Raw genomic sequence first — 22,281 nt, 5'->3', positions numbered from 1 at the left:
CTGGTGGCTCAGGGGTAAAGAACCCGCCTGCCAATGCAGGAGATGCAGGTTCCAGCCTTGGGTGGGGAAGATCCCCTGGAGAAGGAAATGGCATCCCACTCCAGTGTTCTTGCCTGGGACGGGGAGCCTGGCAGGCTATAGTCCATGGGGTCACAGAGGGACTCAGACACGAGTTAATGACTAAACAACAAAATGTAGTGTTGTATGACTCAAAGTGTGAAGAATGTTTTCCTTTTTCTTGTGATTTCCTGGAGTTTTTAATCTTAGTTCATCACAGTTATATGCATTTCAGTTGGACAGTTTCTTTTAATAGTTGCAATAGCTGCATTTTTTGGTCAGCATTATTATCACAGATATTCATTGTTTACATGGATTGATAAGAAGCTCATGCTGAAGCCCTCCTGAGCACATTATTTTGATTCATCACCTGTATTATGTCATCTGTGGAAATTTCAGGGTATAATATATCCTGATTACATTTAATACAAGTGCCTTGTTCTTGCTATTGCAGGTAAATGATGCCAGGGCTGAATGTATAGTCTGAGTCATGCTGCATTTTTTACAAAATGAAATGTTGCTTCTATGTCTTGTCAGCTGTTGTGGCTGAGTTTGATGACTGTGTTCAGCCTAAATTTTTCCCTTTGTGATTTTGATTTTTTTCCCCATTTTGTTTTATCATGGGAATTCTTTTAACTCTTGAAGTTTATTTAACAAACCTGCATTTCAGTTGTAGATCATGCACTTCATATTTTTCCTGGAATGAGCTCTTTCTTTTAATTGTCGTAACATATAAATGACATATAATTTACATTCTCAAGTTCAGTAGAGCTAAGTATATTTACATTGTTGTGAAACAGATCTTCAGAACTCTCTTTGTCTTACAAAACTGAATCTCTCTGCCTATTGAAAAACAACTCCTCATCCTCTCCCTCCCTAGCCCCTGGCAGCCACCGTTTTACAGTACTGTCTATGGATTTGACTGCTCTAGGTACCTCATATAAGTGGAATCACAAAATATTTGTCTTTTTGTTACAAGCATATTTCACTTAGCATAATGTCCTCAGGGTTCACCCATGTTGTAATATGTGCCAGAATTTCCTTCTTTAAGGCTGAATGATATTCCATTGTATACATTTAAAGTACTGCATTTTGTTTATCCATGTATTTGTCCATGGACACTTGAGTCACTTTCACCTTTTTCTCTATTATTGTGAATAACACTGCCATGGACATGGGTGTTCAGGTATCTTTTTGAGACCCTGCTTTCAATTATTTTGCGTGTATATACCCAGCAGTGGAACTGTGGGCTTAAAAAAATTCTATGTTTAATGTTTTAAGAACCTGCCATTCTGATTTCTATAGCAGCTGAACTATTTTGCATTCCCCTGAGCAATACATAAAGGTTCCAATTTCTCCACAACCTTGCTTATTTTGTTAGCAACAATTCTAATTGATGTGAGGTGTTCTTATCGTCTTGTGGTTTTAATTTGCATTTCCCTAACAATTTGTGCTGTTGACTATCTTGTCACGTGTTTTTTGACCATATGAATGTCTCTGTTTATTCAAGTTTATTCAAGAAATGTTTATTCAAGTCTTATTTTTTAGTTCAGTTGTTTGATTTTCTTCTTGTTGAGTTTCTGTATATATTCTGGATATCAATTGCTTTTTAGATATATAATTTACAAATATTTTATCTTGTTCCATGGATTGTCTTTTCATTCTCAATTATGTTTTTTTGCACAGAAGTTTTAAATTTTGATTTAGTGCATTTTATCTTTTTTCTTTGTGTTCTTTAAGCTTAAGAACGTCTTTTAGGAAAAACTTACTTTTATTGTTAAATAACTTATGTTCTATTTGTTCTTTCTGCGTGTACCAATTCTTCTTCTATTGAATCTGTATTTTCTATGCTCCACAGCCATAATTTCTAATCGTTCTAGTAACTATTATATTAAAGCATGTGTGATTTTTCTTAAACTTGTCTTCTGTGGCTTCAACTTGGTCTTCTATAGTGGCTCTTCTGCCTGTTGTAGTTTTAAATACACTTTTAGTTTCAACTGTTTTATTTTCTTTTTCCTTTTTTGTTTTTATTTTTTTAATCAGTGTTATAAAGAGTCAAATATCTATATGAGAATTTCTAAGAAAAAGGAGTTCTTTTCTCCCTTCCTGCCTTTTATCTTCCCCATAACTACCATTTTCAGTTGGTTTAGTTGCTTCACTGGGTATTTGCATTGCATCACCAAGATTTATCCTTGTACTACTGGATCTGTCAGTTTCAAGTATTGATAGACATTCCTGTGGAAGATGTGTTGCACGCCTACTCCCCTCCTGAACCTCTCCATCCTAATACATTAGGTTGTATTTCTGATCATGTCAGTTATGACCTTGTTAATATCATTCACAGCTGAGCCATCTAGAACTCTATGAATCCTTTTCTTCTTCTGTAAATTCTTCATTCTCTTTTAAATTTTCATTTTTCTTCTTGTGTGTGCTTACTTTTCTGTGTGCTGGTTATTCTGTTCTATATACTTAGGATTCTGTGTGCTCTTTCAATCCCAAACTATCAGTTCTAGAAATCTCTCAACATACTCAGACAAACAGTCTGTCCAGTCTACTTTGTCATCTTGCAATGTCCTTTCACAAGCAGGCCAGGAATTCCCTTTATTTTTCTCCTGAATTGAACTTTTGTTCCCGTATCTCACGCCTTCGTTTTGACTAGTTTCCTCCCTACTTTGCGAAGGACATCCTGCAATGAGACTGTAGATTGTAAATCACTTTCTTCATTGTCCATTGTCTTCCAGCTTCTAGGTTGCTGTTGAGAAATGCAGACTTTTTGATTCCTAATCCTTTGTCCATGAGCTCCCTCTATCACTTTCTGATCAGTTAATAGGAATTAAAAAAAAATCTTTTTGCTTAAAAAAAAAATCATGATCATGTGCTTAAAGTGGGCATATTAAAATTGATAAAAGTCCTTCTACATTTCCAGTTATGGGTTTTTAAGTCTTCTATTTTGTTTGAATGGGTACAGCATCTTCTTCCTGATGTTACTGTTGTTAAGATCTTCTCATCTGCTCAGATTCCAGAGAAGACTCTTCCAGTCTTAGCCTTTAGATATAAGGCTGGTTTCAGATGCTTAAGATAAATAAATAGATAAATACTGAGCAAGAGTTAGTCATAAATACTGACACGACTGAGTGACTGAACTGAACTGAGCAAGACAATCTATAGCCCTGACCTTCCCCTTGTTCATCTTGTTCACCCAGGTTTGAGGTTAAGAGTTTCTTGTCTGGCTTCTGCTGGACTAGAAAGTATAGAGCTCTCTGAAGAAAGATACATGAAATTTAAATTTTTTTCCTCCCTGATTTAACTGGCTCTATTTATGTGTAATACTTTTCTAAAATTTGAAGGATAAATGTATCATTCCTGGTTTCAGCACTGATGACTTCTTTCCTCCTTTGGTACTTTATGTTCATCTACTTATTTGGGGAATGGAAGTTTTGAAATCTTTAGTCACGTAGGCCCCACCCAAAGCTGTGGCTTATCTTCTGCTTCACTAATACCATTTTCTGTTTTTTTATTCTGCTTTCTGCTTTATTGACTGCCTTCATTCAGGTCCGAAATTCATAATTTTTTGGTTAATGTTGACTCATGTTTGATCTCATATTTTCCTAAAGTTACCTTTTATGTTGTATACCTATTTCTTAGGTAAATATTTGCTCTGACTCTAGAGTCTTCCTTCTCTTGAGCTGCACAATATTTTTCATTTGTCTGGTGGATATGAATTTTTCTGTGTCTTATCCTTAGAGAGGGAAGTCTGTGTATATTCAGTATCAGGTATTGCCCTGTATTCTTTTATGGGGCTAAAATGAGTCATTATTTGACTTAAGTCCAGATGAAGGAAAAAGGTTAGATTTATAGTAGATAAATTTGCCAAGTTAGAAATTCATCTTCCTATGAGGCCTAGGAAAAGAGCCAGTATCAGCTCCAGAAGTAATCAAAGGGAACAGTTGCCTTAGAACCAGAGACTTTTTTTTAAGGTATTTGGTGTTATGCTCAGTAATTAGAAAGATCATTGTCACTTGGCATGCCTGCCCGTATCAGATGCCAGTTGGTAGTGCTTTTTTCCCACATATTTTCTGGGCCAGTCATTATGGCCACATGTAAATTAGAAGTAAATACAGCCAGAGATCACTTGCTCAGTCGGAGCCTGGAACCCCTTTTAAGGAGCTGAATGTATTTTAAATGTACTCCAACACTCCCTGGCTTAGTTCATTCCTGCCCTCATCCCTCTTAGCAGGGAACATCATTGCGAGTCTATTGGGGTCTCATTTACTTATTTTCTGTCCATGTAATTATAGTTTCACATGAAAGCATGTTGAGCTTTAAATGTTCTCCAACCTTCCATGTTGATTCTTGCCAATATATATTTCTGAAAGTCTGAGCAATAGGTAGGATCCATCTGTGGCTTCTAGGATTGAGTCAAGATATTTCCTTTTCTTATATTCAGTTGGTTATTTTCTGTTAATCTAGCACAGAACCATGAGCCTATGTGGCTTTCTTACTTGTAAATTGTATTTTATCTAAATATTTTTTTAATTGAAGTATAGTTGATTTACAATGTTTCAGTTTCAGGTGTACAACAAAGTGATTCAGTTAGACATACATACATATCTTTTTTTTTTTTTTTTTTTTCAGATTCTTTTCCCTTGTGAGTTATTTCAAAATATTGAGTATAGTTTCCTGTGCCATATAGTAGGTCCTTGTTGACTATATAGTGTGTGTGTGTGTGTGTGTGTGTGTGTGTGTGTGTGTGAATTTTGAGCTCTGGGGAGGGATTTTGAGGTAATTCATAGCCAATGACTGTAAAATGGATGAATAGGCATGTCAATCGGTGACAAAGCTCATGTTCTACTAGTAGCATTAGGTGTGGTTTTGTGGTTTTGAGAAGGATGATAGAGATTACAAGTCATGCCTAGAATGGAAAATGGGGACAACTAGGGAGGAAGAGAAGGGAAAATAGTGATGGCCAAGGGTACCTGGGGTTGATGGAGCCAGCTCAAACTGCTTGGTGGTTTCCTGTTATCGAGAACTCAAAGAGAATAGAGGGTTAGGCTGAGGGCTGGTTGTAAGAACTTCAAGACAGATATCTAAGTACTTGGAAGAGTTCAAAGAGGGATGAGTTGTTTTTTTTTAAAAATCCTGTGCAGCTCTGTAGCTGTCAGTCTGGGGCTCTGAGAAAGCAGGAGACAATATATCAAAGTAATCTAGCCTCCTTGGCCAGAGACTGAATGGCGTCATTACTTAGGAGATTGTCTTTGATGTCATCACATCTCTTCCCCATGGTTTGTGCAGTTTTGTAAGTAAGTTGAGCAGTACATAGGTTCCATGAATGTAATTTTCAGACGTTGCTTCCCAAGAGAGCTATTTTATACTCTTTGAGGTAGTATTGCTCTGCTCTTACATTTTCAGAGTTAAGTAACCATACCCCATCTTATTTATAAAGGGCTTCTCATAGTGTAAAAACAGGTTCAACATACACTTTCATGAATCTCCTAGTGATCCACACTGAAGTGAAGTGAAGTCGCTCAGTCGTGTCCGACTCTTTGCGACCCCACGCACTGTAGCCTACCAGGATCCTCAGTCCATGGGATTTTCCGGGCAAGAATACTGGAGTGGGTTGCCATTTCCTACTATCCCAGAAATAAAAATCTCTGTCTGAAAAAAGGAAAGGTTTAACAAAAGCATCTAAACTTGATATTCTTCTTGCTGTTCTTCTTCAAAAAGGAAACTAACAATCTGTGTTGTCCATTGTGTAGCTCAGGGACGTGTCACATAAATCAAAACTAGGGGCTCATCGTTAACATTTATGCAGGTGAGAGCAGGGTTTGGGGAAATAGGCACTTGGCAGGACATCTGACTTGCATCTTACTTCCTTCAGAACTTTCTGAAATGTTTGTTTAGAAAATCTCCAAGCTCTTTCTCTTGGTTAATTTTCATTCACGTGGAAGGTTCATCAATGGAAAGGCCCTGTGGTGGGTCCCCATTCAGGTCTCAGCTCTGTCATTTCCTGGCCTCATGACTGGGAATGACACATAAACCCTTCAAAGCCTCATTTCTTATCTGTGAAATGAGTTGACAACATCTACCTCAAATTGTACGTGAAATGACTGCACCCACGCTCAGCATCTAGTGGGTGTTCATTAAATCCCAGTCTCCTACCCTTTCCCCTTTTGCTACCAGCAGTGATGCCACATGCCATTTGTTACACCCATTTCTTTATCTTTTTTCGGACTGTGAGCTGGGTACCAGCATTCACATTTTGGGAAACTCTTTGTACCTGAATATGGAAAATATTTTAAGGTTATATTGCTTAATGATGTAACTCAGCAAAAATGATATTGGACCCACATGAATATTTAAGAATAGAATCTCACTTGCCTTCCATATTTCTTTTTGGTTATCATGCTATTCATATATTCATAGGACAAGATGGTGTGAACTGTAAATATGTGAGAAGGAAAAAAGGAGGAAAAAGTAAGGGTGGCACAAAATGATGCCAGGAATAAGTTCAGTACAGAACAGTGCATCATGGGGCCCTGTAACTTTCCCAGGGTAGGGTTGGCTTTCCGACAGCCCTCACAGAAGAGGAGAGGCACTCTGTGGATGTGTGCCTTCCTTCTGGACTATTTATTTAACTTCGCAGTGTGATGAACAGCAGATCTTTCCCCCCTAGAACTGGGACTGAAGAGAACATCACTGTTGTCTCAGGGTAGCGGTGGAATTTTGTGTGGATTGTTAGACCAAAACGTCTTGGCAGCTTTACTTATTTGTTAATTAAAAAATAGTCACTGACAGAACATTAGAGGAAGAAAATAGAAAGGTGCCACAATTCTCAACAATGAAAACCTAAAGTGATTAAAACCGTAGTATGAAGGATAATAACCATAGTATGAAGGATAACAATCAGAATAGCGGGTTCAAAGAAGTTGCTGCCAAACCTAGATTGTTTCTTAGGAAACAGTTCTTCTGAGGTTATGTGACTTGCCCAGCATCATCCAGCTAATAGAGAATAGTGCCAGAGGATTTGCAGAGATTTGGCTTAGATATCCAACTCCATCGTTACTAACTGCTCAAAATTACTGACTTGGATTCTGTGATCCTGGTTCATGACTTTTACTGTTATGAAGAGTATCATTTCCCATAGTATGAAAGTGTTCTGGTGTCATTGCATGCTGGGGAAACCAGAAAGTGTATTTACAGACAAATGCTGCCTTTTTGAGGCAGGAGTCAGCTCAGTTTTATTCATTATGCCCTTAGTTCATTGTGTATGCTCCATAAATACCTTTTGAGTAAGAGAAAGGATATTGTTAGGTGGTATGAAAGCAACCTAAAAGTGAAAAATTGACTTAAAATGAAAGTATTTTTTTTAAGTTTTTTTTAAATTTATTGAAGGATAATTGCTTTACAGAATTTTGTTGTTTTCTGTCACACCTCAACATGAATTAGCCATAGATACACATACATTCCCTCCCTTTTCACCCTCCCTCCCATCTTAAAGTCTTAAAATGAAAATTTGTCCCCCTCTGTACTAGGTTGAGATGTGGAAATAAGTCACATCCATCTAGCATCCTCTAAGAATGTTGAGAGGAACTGAGAAATGGACTCTTCCTCACACCTGTGGAAGTTTGATTTACAAAGCCCCCTCTCCCACTGCCCATCCAAGTACTTACTCTAGTGACCGAGTCCTTTAACTTTGGGGTATCTTGCCTTTCTTTAATTCTGAAAGTGGTAACAAGTTCCCTAAGGAAATGTAGACATGGAACACATTCACTGAAATCTCATCTGGGACTGGGACTTGGTGCTCTGGGACTGATTCTCCTTGAATAAAAAGTACGATTCCACTCATCTCTCTTCATCCGCTCTCAGGTTGTCAACTGGGTGGGTCTCTCAGACACTTGATACCGTTATTCTGTTTGCTCTCTGCCTGTATACTGAAGGCTCTTAATTGTGAGTCACTCAGTTTCTTACTTAAGGACAAGATGGCCCTTCCCCCTTCCTACTCTCCCCATCTTCACAGCTTGAAATCACCTGCCGCAAACATCTGGCTCGCATGCCAAGCTGGTGTTAGATTCATGAAAACGTATCCGCTGACCCGGTACAGGGGTCCTGGCACTGAGACGTGGGCTGCTCTGTAAGACGCCCCTCCCTGGGTTCCTCTGCGTTCAGCTGGTGGCTGGCTTTTGAGATGGGGTTTCTGCTTGCCTCTCTCGCTGCCCGTGGCCACAGGTGCTTCACTCCCGCGCGCCGGGCCTCTGAGGCTAACGTGGATTTTCCTGCCCTTTTCCAGGTCCACGGTTGCTCCTAGCATGACCACAGTCTGATCAGCAGCCAGGAGCACCTGACCCCCGTGTTGAGCGCCTCAGGGCTGGGGCCTGCTCACCGCCCACGACGCCAGCGCTGCCATGGCTGCTGCCTTCACGTCCAGCCCTGTCGCTTCACAGCCCCAGGTACGTGATTGAGACACGCATGGGTCTGGGCTAATCGTGGTTTCACGGACTGTTTCAGTTGAGTTTCAGAACCCGTGTTGACTCTGGAGATCACGCGTGTCTCCTCTGAGTTCTCGTTTGGTGGGGACTGGGATGAGTGTTCTGTGAGGGAGGCGCTTGTTTTCGGCACCTAGGATGCCTGGCTGCTCCTGGAGGCATCCAGCTCCAAATCAAGACAGTCAGTAGCAAGTCCCCCTGTTGGCTTTTTTAGGGTTTATCTCAGAACTGATCTCATCTTGTATATAACAGGTTTTCTGAGTGTTGTCTTGGTGTCCGTCTCCTCTAATGATTATTATTTTACCTTGACCTGTTCTAGTAACTTTGAGAAGAAAATGCAATTCCAGAAACTTCTGAACCACACTAATGTGAGTAACTTTTACTGTCCAGAGAAGAACAGTCACACAACAGGAACATTGTTTTCACTGTTCTACAGTCTGATCTACTGAAATACTGACTGAACCCCTTCAGTTTCAGGAGGCAGCCTGGCACAGTGAAACAGACTTTGGAGTCATTAGACACGTGTTCACATCTCGATTATTGGATAAAGGGCCTTAGTCATGCTGACCTCACTCAACTTCCATGTCTTCTCATGTAGTCATCCCTCAGAGCGTGGTTATAGGGATTAAAGGAGAGGATCTATGCAAAGTGCACGTCAACAAGTGTGATTTCCCACATGCTCTTCTTGCACTGTCTTCTGTTATTTTTTTGGCTGCACTGCACACATGTGGGATCTTAGTTTCCTGACCAAGAATCGAATCTGTTTCCCCTGCATTAGAAGCATGAAATTTCAATCACTGGACCACCAGGGAGGTCTCTTCTCTTCCTTTTAGACTGTGACCTCCAATCACATTCATGAGAATCACTTTTAGGGCCAACGTTGAAGAAAAAGCATGCTTTTGAGAAAAATCATATTGATTGAAATTTGAATCTTTATGATACAAAATACTTTTCTACACTTTTTTTTCTTTGTGTCATTTTGCAGGCTACTAAATTTTGTATATATTTCTTTATTTAATTGACTGTAAATTTTATATAATATGGAGCCTTCATAAGGAAATGAAGATCTGAATAAACAAAACTATGTATTTTTATGCTGGGGTATTTTTTTGGGGGGTCTGATTTCTAGAAGAATTTTTTTTTTAATTTAAATATAGTAGATTTACATGTTGTGTTAGTTTCAATTGTACAGCCAAGTGATTCAGAGATATATATATAATCTTTTTTCATATTCCTTTCTCTTATACCTTATTACAAAATATTGAGTGTAGTTCCTTGTGCTATAGAGTAGGCCCCTGTTGTGTATATTTTAGGTAGGGGTCTGTGTGTCTGTGTATGTGTGCAAAGAAAAGGAGGGAGAAAGAAGAAAAAGGGGCTCTTCTACTTTATTTACTGTAAATGTTTCTCTTCTTCTCTAAAAGACTTGGGATTTTATCACATGGGTGTAGTCATTGCTGTTTCTGAGCATTATGAAGTTTGTAGTGTCATTTTCCAGAATGCTTAGCGTTATCACCATCATGTGTATTTCCCTTTCTGGTAAACGGATCATTGCCTTTTCAACACTTCATTTACTTTGGGTGTTTGATTTCCATTCCCCTCAATAGTGTTCTTGGTACCCGAGAGATGTGGTAAGTGGGTGAAAAGATTTAGTGCCTGTTACCTAAGGTCACCATTTCAAAGTCCACTGGAGTTGTTCCCTTGCAATGACTATTCTTAGCCTTTGTGGAGTAAGTTAGGCCCCGGCACAGGTTTCCTGGACAGGACATTTCAGCACCCTAGTCTTACTGCTCTCCTTTGTCAGCGTTTCCAACAGCATCATCTTACCTACACATCTTTGCTCTCACACAAGCTACTATCAGCCGGTGAGTGATATAAATATTTTTAAATGACTCATTTAATGAAAATGTTTAGCACCCATCCTATGTAGAAAGAGGTCATATTTAACATAAACACTTGAGGAAATGTGTGTTCTTGTAAAGTCTCTGTGGGGAAGTAAATTGGTCCAGTCACTCTGGAAGGTAATTTGACAGCATCTGTTAAAATTATAGACCTTCGTACGTCCTCTGTTCCCGTCTAGATACTTATGTTAGAAAAACACAATTCCAAGGATATGTGCAGGGAGGTGTTCACTGAAGCATTAGTTGAAGACCAAGCAGTAGAAAACTTTCTAATATTCAATAGTAGAAGGACTTAATAAAGTCAGTCATGTTGATATGATTTAAATACAGCAATTAAATGAGGATATCTGTCTATCTCAAAACAGCTCTGTCTCCTCAAGATATCTAATGGAGGGAAAAGAAAGCAAGATGCAGAATAATACTTACAGAAAAATGTAATTAAAACTGTAAAACAAGACCATATGTTCTTAGGGATAAACATATGGTACATTAATATAAATGCATATAATGAAAAGTCTGTAGTACAGATTGTCCACAGGAACAGAATTGCCCCCAAGAGGGCAAAAAATGGATCTTGGGAGATGAGAAATCCCTCCAGAGCTTAACCCTGCCTGATGAAAACCTATTCCTAAGTACTTAATTTCTCCTTAGGGAGAACTTGAATTTAATTAAAATTTCTTCCTTGAGAGTCACCAGTAGAAAAAAAAAAAGGAAACGCTGGTCTAGAAGGATGCACAAGACTCTGCAGTCACACTGCCTCAATTCCAATCCTGGTTCCAGCATTTACTCACTGAGCCCATGGTGAGAGGGGAGAAAAAGTATTCACTCTGTCAGTGCCTCCGTTTTGTCATCTGGAAAATGAGCATCATCATGAACAAGCCAAATTCGTAGGGTGGTTTTAAGGTGGAAATGAGGTCATGTGTGTAGAATTTAGAAGAGTATTTAATATATTTCTCGGTACATCTCAGTATTGTTCAGCAAGCACTGTGGCAGGCCTGGGGATGCAAGATAAAGATACAGCCTTTGCCCTGTCAGAGTTTAGAAATATAATGGGAAATACCCAGATAAGGAAACAAAAAATTAGAGTGCTGTGTCACAAATGCTATAATAGAGGAAGTATGGGTGCTCTTTGGGGTAAAGTGGAATGATGTGTAGGGTTAGGGAAGATGTCTCAAAGGAAGACTACCAGCTTATGAATGAGTGTAAGTTATTCTGGTAAGGAAGAGGACATAGCCTGTGTGAATGTCAGGTGCCGAAGGTGGGAGAGCTCACAGCTTTTGGTCATAGTAAAGTGGGATGTGAAGTTGTGAGCAGTGATGTCTGGAGCCAGCTGTACCAGCTCACAGGATCTGACTGTTCAGCTTTCAGAGGAATTTCGTAAGCTGATTGACTTCATGTTTGTGGCTTGAAATCAGCCAGGGTGGAATATTTACACCATGGAAATTGGCAAACACAGGCCCTGGTACTAACAGCCCATTGTTAAGAACCGATCAGCATACTTCAGGTTGTAGAAAAGGTAGGTGGGTTAGGTTACAGAGTTAGAGAAGATTTTGCAGGGCCTTGGAAGCCACGTGAAGATTTTTAACATTAATCTCAAGGAAACTTATGTAGTTCATGAGTCTTAGACCTGGGTTCAAACCTCACTTTTGACAATTGTGCTGAACCAATTTATTAATGAATCATAACCAGGGAAGTGAGTCCCATGATTCTCACCATATGTTGGGAACAGTCATAGCCTCTGATAGTTGGGGGAACTCAAGCCCCTTGGAAGGAGTCAGCTGTAAGCCGAGGTGTTAGGTCACAGAGAGAGGCAGCTTACCCTTCTGGAGGGATGCAGATCAGTGGGTCACTTGGTTCCCAGGATCCTCTCATCCATGATGAACCTCATGATTGCATGTCAGCCCTTCCCATGTCATTTGCGCAGTCAGCTTTTAATCCAAGGCTGATTTGCCCTTGCCCCCAAGCTTGTATTCATGTATTCTCTATTACCAAGTTTTCCCCAGGTTCAGAGAAGGTAAAAGCAATTTAAATACAGATCTCCTTAGGCAAGGCGTAATAAGCCATTCACTCAATCAGCTTTGCCTGGTATTGTCTGGCACATCAACTCGAATTCTTTCAGGGTGAATTCAGGGACCTGTGCAGAGATAAACCCACATTCAAGTGTGAAAGGCCTGACAGTCCTTTCTTAAGACAAAAACAATTGAAAAGAAAAAAAAGCTTTCAGTTTTGTTACTCTCTATTCACTTGGTAACAAAGAGCATTTTTCTAATCAAGGCTGCCTAATACTAGATATAAACTAATTAATATGAACAAAATAGCTGGTGATTGTTTCCAACAATAATAGGGAAGAAAGCTTTCATTGTCACTCATGCTGGAATTGCTGTTTAGTCAGTGAAAGATACGCCTGGTGCTTTGAAGTGGGACAAGTTTGTATTCCTGCTTGACTCCTGCCCAGACTGTAAGATGGATTTTTGTTTGCTCAGGCTGAAAAAGACAGCACCTTGTTCTGAAGCTGGATGTATCTTGAGGCGAAACCAGACTAGCAGCAGCAGGCAGACTGTGTGCGTAGCTGCTTTATGTTGAATAGTTCAGCTAGTTCAGAATAAAGAACTGAAGGAAGCTCTGGAGATGTCTGCAGACAGGAGCATGCTCATGCTTTGGTTAAATTAATGAACATGCTCCTGCCCTGCAGGGATGGGAGGATGGAGGGGATGGAGGTAGAATGGGTGAGCAAAAGGCTTGCCACTCTTAATGGCTGTTTTCTATATCTAGAACTCTATTAGCAGAACTTTAGTGGTGGTTCATCTCTTTACTGTGGGTGGAGTATGGATCAAAAGCTTTATTTTACTTTTGAATGGAAGGGTCAATAGTTCAATCCGTGTATGGGTGGTTCAGTCTTTCTCAAACTCAGGTATTAGAGACCAGAAGAGGTATTTGAGAACTTTGAAGGTGTTCAGATCTCATACCCGTGATTCCAGCAAGGAAGGAATATTTGCCATCAGTATTTTACGGGGTATTCTGTCTCATTTGCTAAGTGGCTGTCTTAGTTTTAAGACAAGGAAACAAAGATATTTTGATCCCTTCAAGTGATTTCCCATAGCTTTCATTAAAGACATGAATTTGGTTAGATGCTCAATGTTTTCAAAATATTTGTTCCCCTAATTCTTACCCAGTGCTCTAAGTCAACTAGCAAGTAGGTATCTGCTTGGTGTCTGTTGGAAGACAGATATTTTTGAACTTCATTACTTATAGGTTTTTAGAGGTTTATTTCTAATATTAGAGAGTGGATAATTTTAGATTAAAGCAGTTGAATTCTGTATTCAATGGGTTGTGTTTTTTGAGATTGAAAGAATTCCATTTTTGGGGAATTTTGTATTATGCAGTTTTCAAATATCACACACACACAAAGTCAGAATAATAGAATGAATCCCAGGATAGCCATCACTGCGATCCAACAGTTATTAGCATTTGGTCAAACTTGATTCACTTTCTCTCATTTTGGGGGGATGAAATATTTTACAGCAAATCCTTGGCATCCTGTTATTTTATCTCATGTTCATACATCAATATGCATCTCTAAGAAAGAACTCACTTATATCAGAATTCTGATAATAGACACTGGGCTCACAGATTTAAATGGCAAAATATGTTAGATGCTTTGTGCAGTATCAGCATCTTTTAACAGATCGCTGACATACATATGTTAGTTCCTTCCTTTTCCCCCATAATTATTCTGGGAGTTTTCTTTTTTTTTTTTTAACAGGGGGAGAGTGGTTACCTCTACATATGGTCTGCGTGTATGACGCACTTATGTAATATGCCAGAAGATCCATCACAGGAAAGCCAAGTTAGATAAACACTCTATGGAAAACTCCAATGTATTGCCAGGAATAAATGCATGTGGAGATAAACATTGAGATTTCTGACTTACTCCATCTTGAACCATGTTTCTGTTAGAAGTTAAATTTGTTCTCATATTGCAATTTGAATTCATCTCTGCCCCCTTTTGTGTTTATAAACACAGATAAAGTTTGAGAGGATATCTTATTTCGCAATCTGAGGGCACGTTTGGTTTTCAGTTCATAAGACAAAATCGTACTGGGATACCTAGGGTACACCACAAATGAGACATTAATATTTGTTTCTTTTTCTAATACATCTTTTCTAATTGGTTTAGTCTTTAATGATTAATGGAGTCAATTCTTTATCCTTCAAAGGGGTGAGGCTTCCTCCCTCTTACGACCCATGATGGTGCTCTTAGCCAATGTTCCTTTTTACTCTCATAGCTGTCTCCAGTTATTTTTCTTTGAACTTTAGTTATAGCTATTCCATGAATATATGCTAAGGTGGGATAACACCCTGCTGTTTTCACCAGCTGAGGAGATGGTAATCATAGGGTCTGGGAATTTATGTCTTTGGAGAACTGTACCTCACTGTCATAAGACTGCTATTTACAAATTCCACCTTCATTTGCCGCATGATGGTACTGCCATTTGGTAATCACACAGCCTCCTGTGAAGAACTGCCAGTAAGTGAGACTTAAGTCCATTTTGTAAATGATTATCCTAGACAGGCTCAGGCTGGGAGAGAAGTGAGAAGCAGTTGTTACTTGTCCCTTAGCATCAGATAAAATATTTCTGAAAGGGCCATGAAGGAGATGAATTCCTGAAAGGTGAGATTAGCCATCAAGCAACTTTCAAAAATCCAGGCAAGCTTTGGGAGCCAGAGCTCCTGTCCTGTAGGAGGAGGAGTGGGGTGTGTTACTGTTCAGCTGCTCAGGCCTGTCCAGCTCTTTGCGACGCCGTGGACTGCAGCACGCCAGGCTTCCCTGTCCATCACCTTCTCCCAGGGTTTGTTCAGACTAATGTCGATTGAGTTTTTTATTCCATCCAATCATCTCATCCTCTCTTGTACCCTTCTCCTTATGCCATTAATCTTTCCCAGCACCAGGGTCTTTTCCAGTGAGTCAGCTCTTCGCATCAGGTGGCCAAGGTATTGGAGCTTCAGCTTAAGCATCAGTCCTTCGAATGAATATTCAGGATTTATTTCCTTTAGGATTGACTAGTTTGATCTTGCTGTCCAAGGGACTCTCAAGAGTTTTCTCCAACACCACAGTTCGAAAGCATCATTTCTTTGGCACTCAGTCTTCCTTATGGTCCAATTCTCAAACATCTGTACATGACTACTGGAAAAACCATAGCTTGGACTATATAGACCTTTGTCAGCAAAGTGATGTTTCTGTTTTTTAATACACTGTCTAGGTTTATCATAGCTTTTCTTCCAAGGAGCAAGCATCTTTTAATTTCATGGCTGTAGTCACTGTCCACCGTGATTTTGGAGCCCAAGAAAATAGTCTGTTACTGTATCCATTTCCCCCCCAACTATTTGCCATGAAGTGATGGGACCTGTTGCCATGATCTTAGTTTTTTGAATGTTAGTTTTCAAGCCAACTTTTTCATTCTCCTCTTTCACTTTCATCAAGACACTCTATAGTTCCTCTTTGCTTTCTGCCATTAAGGTGGTGTCATCTACGTATCTGAGGTTATTGATATTTCTTCCAACAATCTTGATTACAGCTTGTGATTCATCCAGCCCTGCATTCTGCATGGTGTACTCTGCATAGAAATTAAATAAGCAGAGTGACAATATAGAGCCTTGATGTACTCCTTTCCAGTTTTGAACCAGTTCATTGTTCCATGTCTGGTTCTAACTGTTGCTTCTTGACCTGCATACAGGTTTTGTAGGAGTCATGTAAGGTGGTCTCATAGTCCCATCTCTTTTAAGAATTTCCCACAGTTTGTTGTGATCACAAAAAGTCTTTAGAGTAGTCAGTGAAAAAGAAGTAGATGTTTTTCTGGAATTCTGTTGCTTTTTCGATGATCCAACGGATGTTGGCAATTTAGTCTCTGGTTCCTCTGCCTTTTCTAAATCCAGCTTGTACATCTGGAAGTTCTTGGTTCACATACTGTTGAAGCCTAGCTTGAAGTATTTTGAGCATTACCTTGCTAACATGTTAAATGAGTGTAATTAGGTAGTAGTTTTGATCAGTCTTTGGCATTGCCCTTTAGGATTGGAACAAAACTGACCATTTCCAGTCCTGTGGCCAGTGCAGAGCTTTCCAAATTTGCTGGCATATTGAGTGCAGCACTTTCACAATATCATCTTTTAGAATTTGAAATAGCTCAGCTGGAATTCCATCAACTCTACTAGCTTTGTTCATAGTGATGCTTCCTAAGGCCCACTTGACTTTGTACTCCAGGATGTCTGCCTCTAGGTGAGTGATCTAGGTGAGTGTCATGGTTATCTGGGTCACAACATCTTTTTTGTACAGTTCTTCTGTGTATTCTTGCTACTTTCTCTTAATATCTTCTGCTTCTGTTAGGTCATTACCATTTCTGTCCTTTAGTGTCCCCATCTTTGCATGAAATGCTCCCTTGGTATCTGTAATTTTCTTGAAGAGATCTCTAGTCTTTCCCATTCTATTGTTTTCCTCTATTTCTTTGCATTGATTAGTTAGGAAGGCTTTCTTATCTCTCCTTACTATTCTTTGGAACTCTGCATTCAGTTTGGTATAGGGTGTGGTTATTGGTAGACAAGATAACTACCTGATTTAAAAGTATCTGCACTGATAAGAGCTTCCATCAGCCAGCAGAAGGAGGGTTGAAGCTTTAGTTGAAGCCTGAAAAGAGGAGTCATTCATCTGGATTCAGGTTTGAGCCCCAACTCCAAAGGGTTTGCATACTCTAAAAAGCCGTTTCAGTTCAGCTCAATTCAGTAGCTCAGTCGTGTCGGACTCTTTGCAACCCCATAAATCACAGCATGCCAGGCCTCACTGTGCATCACCAACTCCCAGAGTTTACTCAAACTCATGTCCTTCAAGAATGTGATGCCATCCAGTCATCTCATCCTCTGTCGTCCCCTTCTCCTCCTGCCCTCAATCCCTCCCAGAATCAGGGTCTTTTCCAATGAGTCAACTCTTCACATGAGGTGGCCAAAGTATTGGAGTTTCAGCTTCAGCATCAGTCCTACTAATGAACACCCAGGAATGATCTCTTTTAGGATAGACTGGTTAGATCTCCTTGCAGTCCAAGGGACTCTCAAGAGTCTTCTCCAACACCACAGTTCAAAAGCATCGGCGCTCAGCTTTCTTCACAGTCCAACCCTCACATCCACACATGACCACTGGAAAAACCATAGCCTTGACTAGATGGACCTTTGTTGGCAAAGTAATGTCTCTGCTTTTTAATATGCTGTCTAGGTTGGTTATAACTTCCCTTCCAAAGAGTAAGCGCCTTTTAATTTCATGGCTACAGTCACCATCTGCAATGATTTTGGAGCCCCCCAAAATAAAGTCTGACACTGTTTCCACTGTTTCCCCATCTATTTCCCATGAAGTGTTGGACCAGATGCCATGATCTTAGTTTTCTGAATGTTGAGCTTTAAGCCAACTTTTTACTCTCTTCTTTCACTTTCATCAAGAGGCTTTTTAGTTCCTCTTCACTTTCTGCCATAAGGGTGGTGTCATCTGCATATCTGAGGTTATTGATATTTCTCCCAGCAGTCTTGATTCCAGCTTCTGCTTTATCCAGCCCATCGTGTCTCATGATGTACTCTGCATAGAAGTTAAATAAGCTCTGTTTAGCATTACCTTAATTATGGTTCATCAGGTTACTGAAGTCACCTGGGGAAACAGGAGGGGAGGGCTGTATTAGGGCCACACAGCCTATGTTATAGCTGGAAATCCAACTCTGCATTGGTGGAGAAAGACAAGACAGGAAGAGTAAGGTGGTGAATGATAGGGAAACTGTGAGATTGTAGTCCTAGTTACCCCAAGATGTAACTCAAATGATGTATCAATGTGCATTTATTCTTATGAGAATGCTCTTTGCATGATTTTTTTCCTGAAAAATATTTTTTAAATTGCATTAAATATTTAAATATTAGAAGCTGCCTCTTTTGAGTCTCACATCTTATTGCTTTCCTCTAAGCTAGTCAGTCTGTGGACAGAGGTTCATCACATTGTACAGGAGTCAGGGAGAAAGACCATCCCCAAGAAAAAGAAATGCAAAAACACAAAATGACTGTCTGAGGAGGCCTTACAAATAGCTGTGAAAAGAAGAGAGGCCAAAAGCAAGGGAAAAAAGGAAAGATATACCCATTAGAATTCAGAGTTACAAAGAATAGCAAGGACAGATAAGAAAGCCTTCCTCAGTGATCAGTGCAAAGAAATAGAGGGAAACAGTAGAATGGGAAAGACTAGAGATCTCTTCAAGAAAATTAGAGATACCAAGGGAACATTTTGTGCAAAGATGGGCTCAATAAAAGACAGAAATAGTATGGACCTAACAGAAGCAGAAGATATTAAGAAGAGGTGGCAAGAATACACAGAAGAACTGTACAGAAAAGATCTTCATGACCCAGATATTCACAGTGGTGTGATCGCTCACCTAGAGCTAGACATTCTGGAATGTGAAGTCAAGTGAGCCTTAGAAAGCATCACTATGAACAGAGCTAGTGGAGGTGATGGAATTCCAGTTGAGCTATTTCAAATCCTAAAAGATGATGCTGTGAAAGTGCTGCACTCAATATGCCAGTAAATTTGGAAAGCTCAGCAGTGGCCACAGGACTGGAAAAGGTCGGTTTTCATTCTAATCCCAAAGAAAGGCAATGCCAAAGAATACTCAAACTGCTGCACAATTGCACTCATTTCACACACTAGCAAAGTAATGCTCAAAATTCTCCACGCCAGGCTTCAACAATACATGAACTGTGAACCTCAGATATTCAAGCTGGATTTAGAAAAGGCAGAGGAACCAGAGATCAAATTGCCAACATCCTCTGGATCGTTTAAAAAGCAAGAGAGTTCCAGAAAAACATCTATTTCTGCTGTATTGACTATGCCAAAGCCTTTGACTGTGTGGATCGCAATCAACTGGGGAAAACTCTGAAAGAGATGGGAATACCAGACCACCTGACCTGCCTCTTGAGATATCTGTATGCAGGTCAGGAAGTAACAGAACTGGACATGGAACAACAGACTAATTCCAAATAGGAAAAGGTGTACCTCAAGTAATTGCCATCCTGCTTATTTAACTTATATGCAGAATACATCATGAGAAACACTGGGCTGGATGAAGCAGAAGCTGGAATCAAGATTACCTGGAGAAATAACAATAACCTCAGATATGCAGACGACACCACCCTCATGGCAGAAAGTGAAGAGGAACTAAAAATCCTCTTGATGAAAGTGAAAGAGGAGAGTAAAAAGTTGGCTTAAAGCTCAACATTCAGAAAACTAAGATCATGGCATCTGGCCCCATCACTTCATGGCAAAGAGATGAGGAAATGGTGGAAACAGTGACAGACGTTATCTTCTTGGGCTTCAAAATCACTGCAGATGGTGATTGCAGCCATGAAATTAAAAGACGCTTACTCCTTGGAAGGAAAGTTATGACCAACCTAGACAGCATATTGAAAAGCAGAGACATGACTTTGCCAACAAAGGTCCGTCTAGTTAAGGCTATGGTTTTTCTAGTAGCCATGTATGGATGTGAGAGTTGGATCATAAAGAAAGGTGAGCGCCAAAGAATTGAAGCTTTTGAACTGTGGTGTTGGAGAAGACTCTTGAGAGTCCCTTGAACTGCAAGGAGATCCAACCAGTCCATCCTAAAGGAAATCAATCCTGAATATTCATTGGAAGGACTGATGCAGAGGCTGAAACTCCAATACTTTGGCCACCTGATGCAAAGAGCTGACTCACTTGAAAAGACCCTGAAGCTGGGAAAGATTGAGGGCAGGAGGAGAAGGGGATGACAGAGGATGAGATGGTTGGATGGCATCAGCGACTCAGTGGACATGAGTTTGAGCAAGCTCTGAGAGTTGGTGATGGATAGGGAGGCCTGGCGTGCTGCAGTCCACGCGGTTGGAAACACATGACATGGACATGACTGAGCAACTGAACTGAAGAAAATATTTTGTGCTTTAATAAATAAACAAATGAGCCATTATAGATAAAGTTGAGCCCCTTATACTCTTTCCCAAATCTATTAACCTCCCCCATGGCTCATAGCATAAATTCATACTTATCATCTCCTCCCATATATTTGTGATGTATACATATGTGAGGAAAATGTTTAAACTATGTATAGTATTTTCTGTAAGGTTTTTTTTTTTTGACATTTCTAAGAATTACATAGTGCATGTTACTTTGCAAGTTGCTTTAGTCATCAGCATGTGTAAAGCTATACTTTGTTCATTTTGGCTGCTTTATAGCATATCTTTCTGGTTATTTCACAATTTGTCCATTCTCCATTTGATGAATATTTATGTTACTTCTATTATTTTGATATTAGAAAAGAGTGGCAATGAAAATTCTTGAGTATGTCTCCTCAGGCACATGTGTGAGGTTTTCTAGGATTAGAATCATACAATCATGTGTATGAATGTATCTAATTTAAGAGGTTTTTGCCAAACTGTTTTGCAAAGCTGTTGTACTAAAATTTTATTCCCACAATAACTATATGGCAGTTTGCTTCAACTCTTGATATCTTCAGACTTGTTAAATTTTAACCACCTGATGAAATGATTGGTTAATTGGATCTGACTGCAGTTTTTATTTAATTATCTCTGATTCCCTGGAAAATAATTATCTTTTCATGTGATGATTGGCCATTTAGTTTTCCTCTTTAATGAATTGCCTATCCCCACATTTGCCTATTTTGCTGCTGTATTGTTTGGCTTTTCTATTCAGATGTGTGAACTAAACCTTTATTATGTGCATTGCCAAAATTTTACTATTCTTTAACTTTTCTTTTCATTGATTAGAAAGTCTTTTGCTGCATGGAAGTTTTGAATTTTGTCAATGTTTTGGTCTTGTTTAGAAAAATCCCCCTAGCTGCAAATTATAAATATATTTTTAATTTCCTTTTTTACACATCTTTATATCACGTGAAATTGATTTCTGTGTATGATATGGAAAAGACAGTTTGTTTTACTTTTGTTTTTTCATACAGATGAACAGTTAATGCTGTTTTCCCCATTGGTAGGTAAAGCCATGTCTTTTTATATCAAGTTACCATGAAAGTGTGTGTTTCTGGTTCCTTATGTCATTGGTTGGTTGTTTTTCTGTGCCAGTATCATGTCTTAACTACTACCACTTAGAAATAAAATATGGTTTTCCATAGGGCATCTAGTTCTTTGACTTCCAAGTTATCTTGCGTACTCTGGCTGTTTTGTACTTCTGCAACAGTATTCAGAGCGTCTGTCAAGCTTCATGAAAAACGTTTGGGATTTTCATTTTATTGCACTGAATTTGTATATTACTGTTTTGGAAAACTGACATCTTAACATCTTTCTCTGCCCATGAAATGCTATCTCTTCAGTTATTTAGGTTTCCTTGTAAGCTTTTGAATATTTACAATTATTCTTAGAATCAGTAAACCTTTTTTAATTATGTGTTGTCCTTGAAATAATAATTTTAAAATATTTTTCTGATATTTCTATATGAACACAGTTAATTCATGTGGCTTGATATTTAACTCAGCAAATTTGCTAAACTCTGTTAATACAGTTTGTTTATAGATCATCTTTTTATATGTAAATAATTAATCATTTGTGATAAAGAGTTAAGTTTTTCTTTTCCAGTTCTTTTTTTTCTTATTGTTTTGGCTATAATCGCTAATACATGCTAAAGGCAATTGGTGATTGAATCAGCTTTGTTTCTTAAAAGGGAATATTAATATTTCCATCAAATATGACAATTGCCATACATATACCTTTTACCAAATTAAGGAAATTTTCCTTCTAACCCTAGATTGGCAAATTATCGTGAAAGTTTTAATTTA

At 39.1% G+C, this 22,281-nt stretch overlaps 1 protein-coding gene across 4 annotated transcripts in view; it reads left to right on the top strand.

Moving 5' to 3' along the window:
- Window positions 1-22,281, top strand: part of LPAR1 (lysophosphatidic acid receptor 1) — a 166,424-nt gene that overhangs the window by 70,990 nt on the left and 73,153 nt on the right. For all 4 annotated transcript variants that reach the window (XM_065946352.1, XM_065946349.1, XM_065946351.1 and 1 more), the window contains one exon: window positions 8,345-8,504. In XM_065946352.1, coding sequence (XP_065802424.1) covers window positions 8,460-8,504 — 45 coding nt within the window. In that variant the 5' untranslated portion in view covers window positions 8,345-8,459. The remainder of the gene's footprint in view (window positions 1-8,344; window positions 8,505-22,281) is intronic.

The sequence above is a fragment of the Muntiacus reevesi genome, chromosome 10, assembly GCF_963930625.1.
Source record: "Muntiacus reevesi chromosome 10, mMunRee1.1, whole genome shotgun sequence".
In the NCBI taxonomy this organism is placed as follows: Eukaryota; Metazoa; Chordata; class Mammalia; order Artiodactyla; family Cervidae; genus Muntiacus; species Muntiacus reevesi.
The sequence above is the reverse complement of the archived record's forward strand: the minus strand, read 5'-3'. Positions and strand labels throughout refer to the sequence as shown.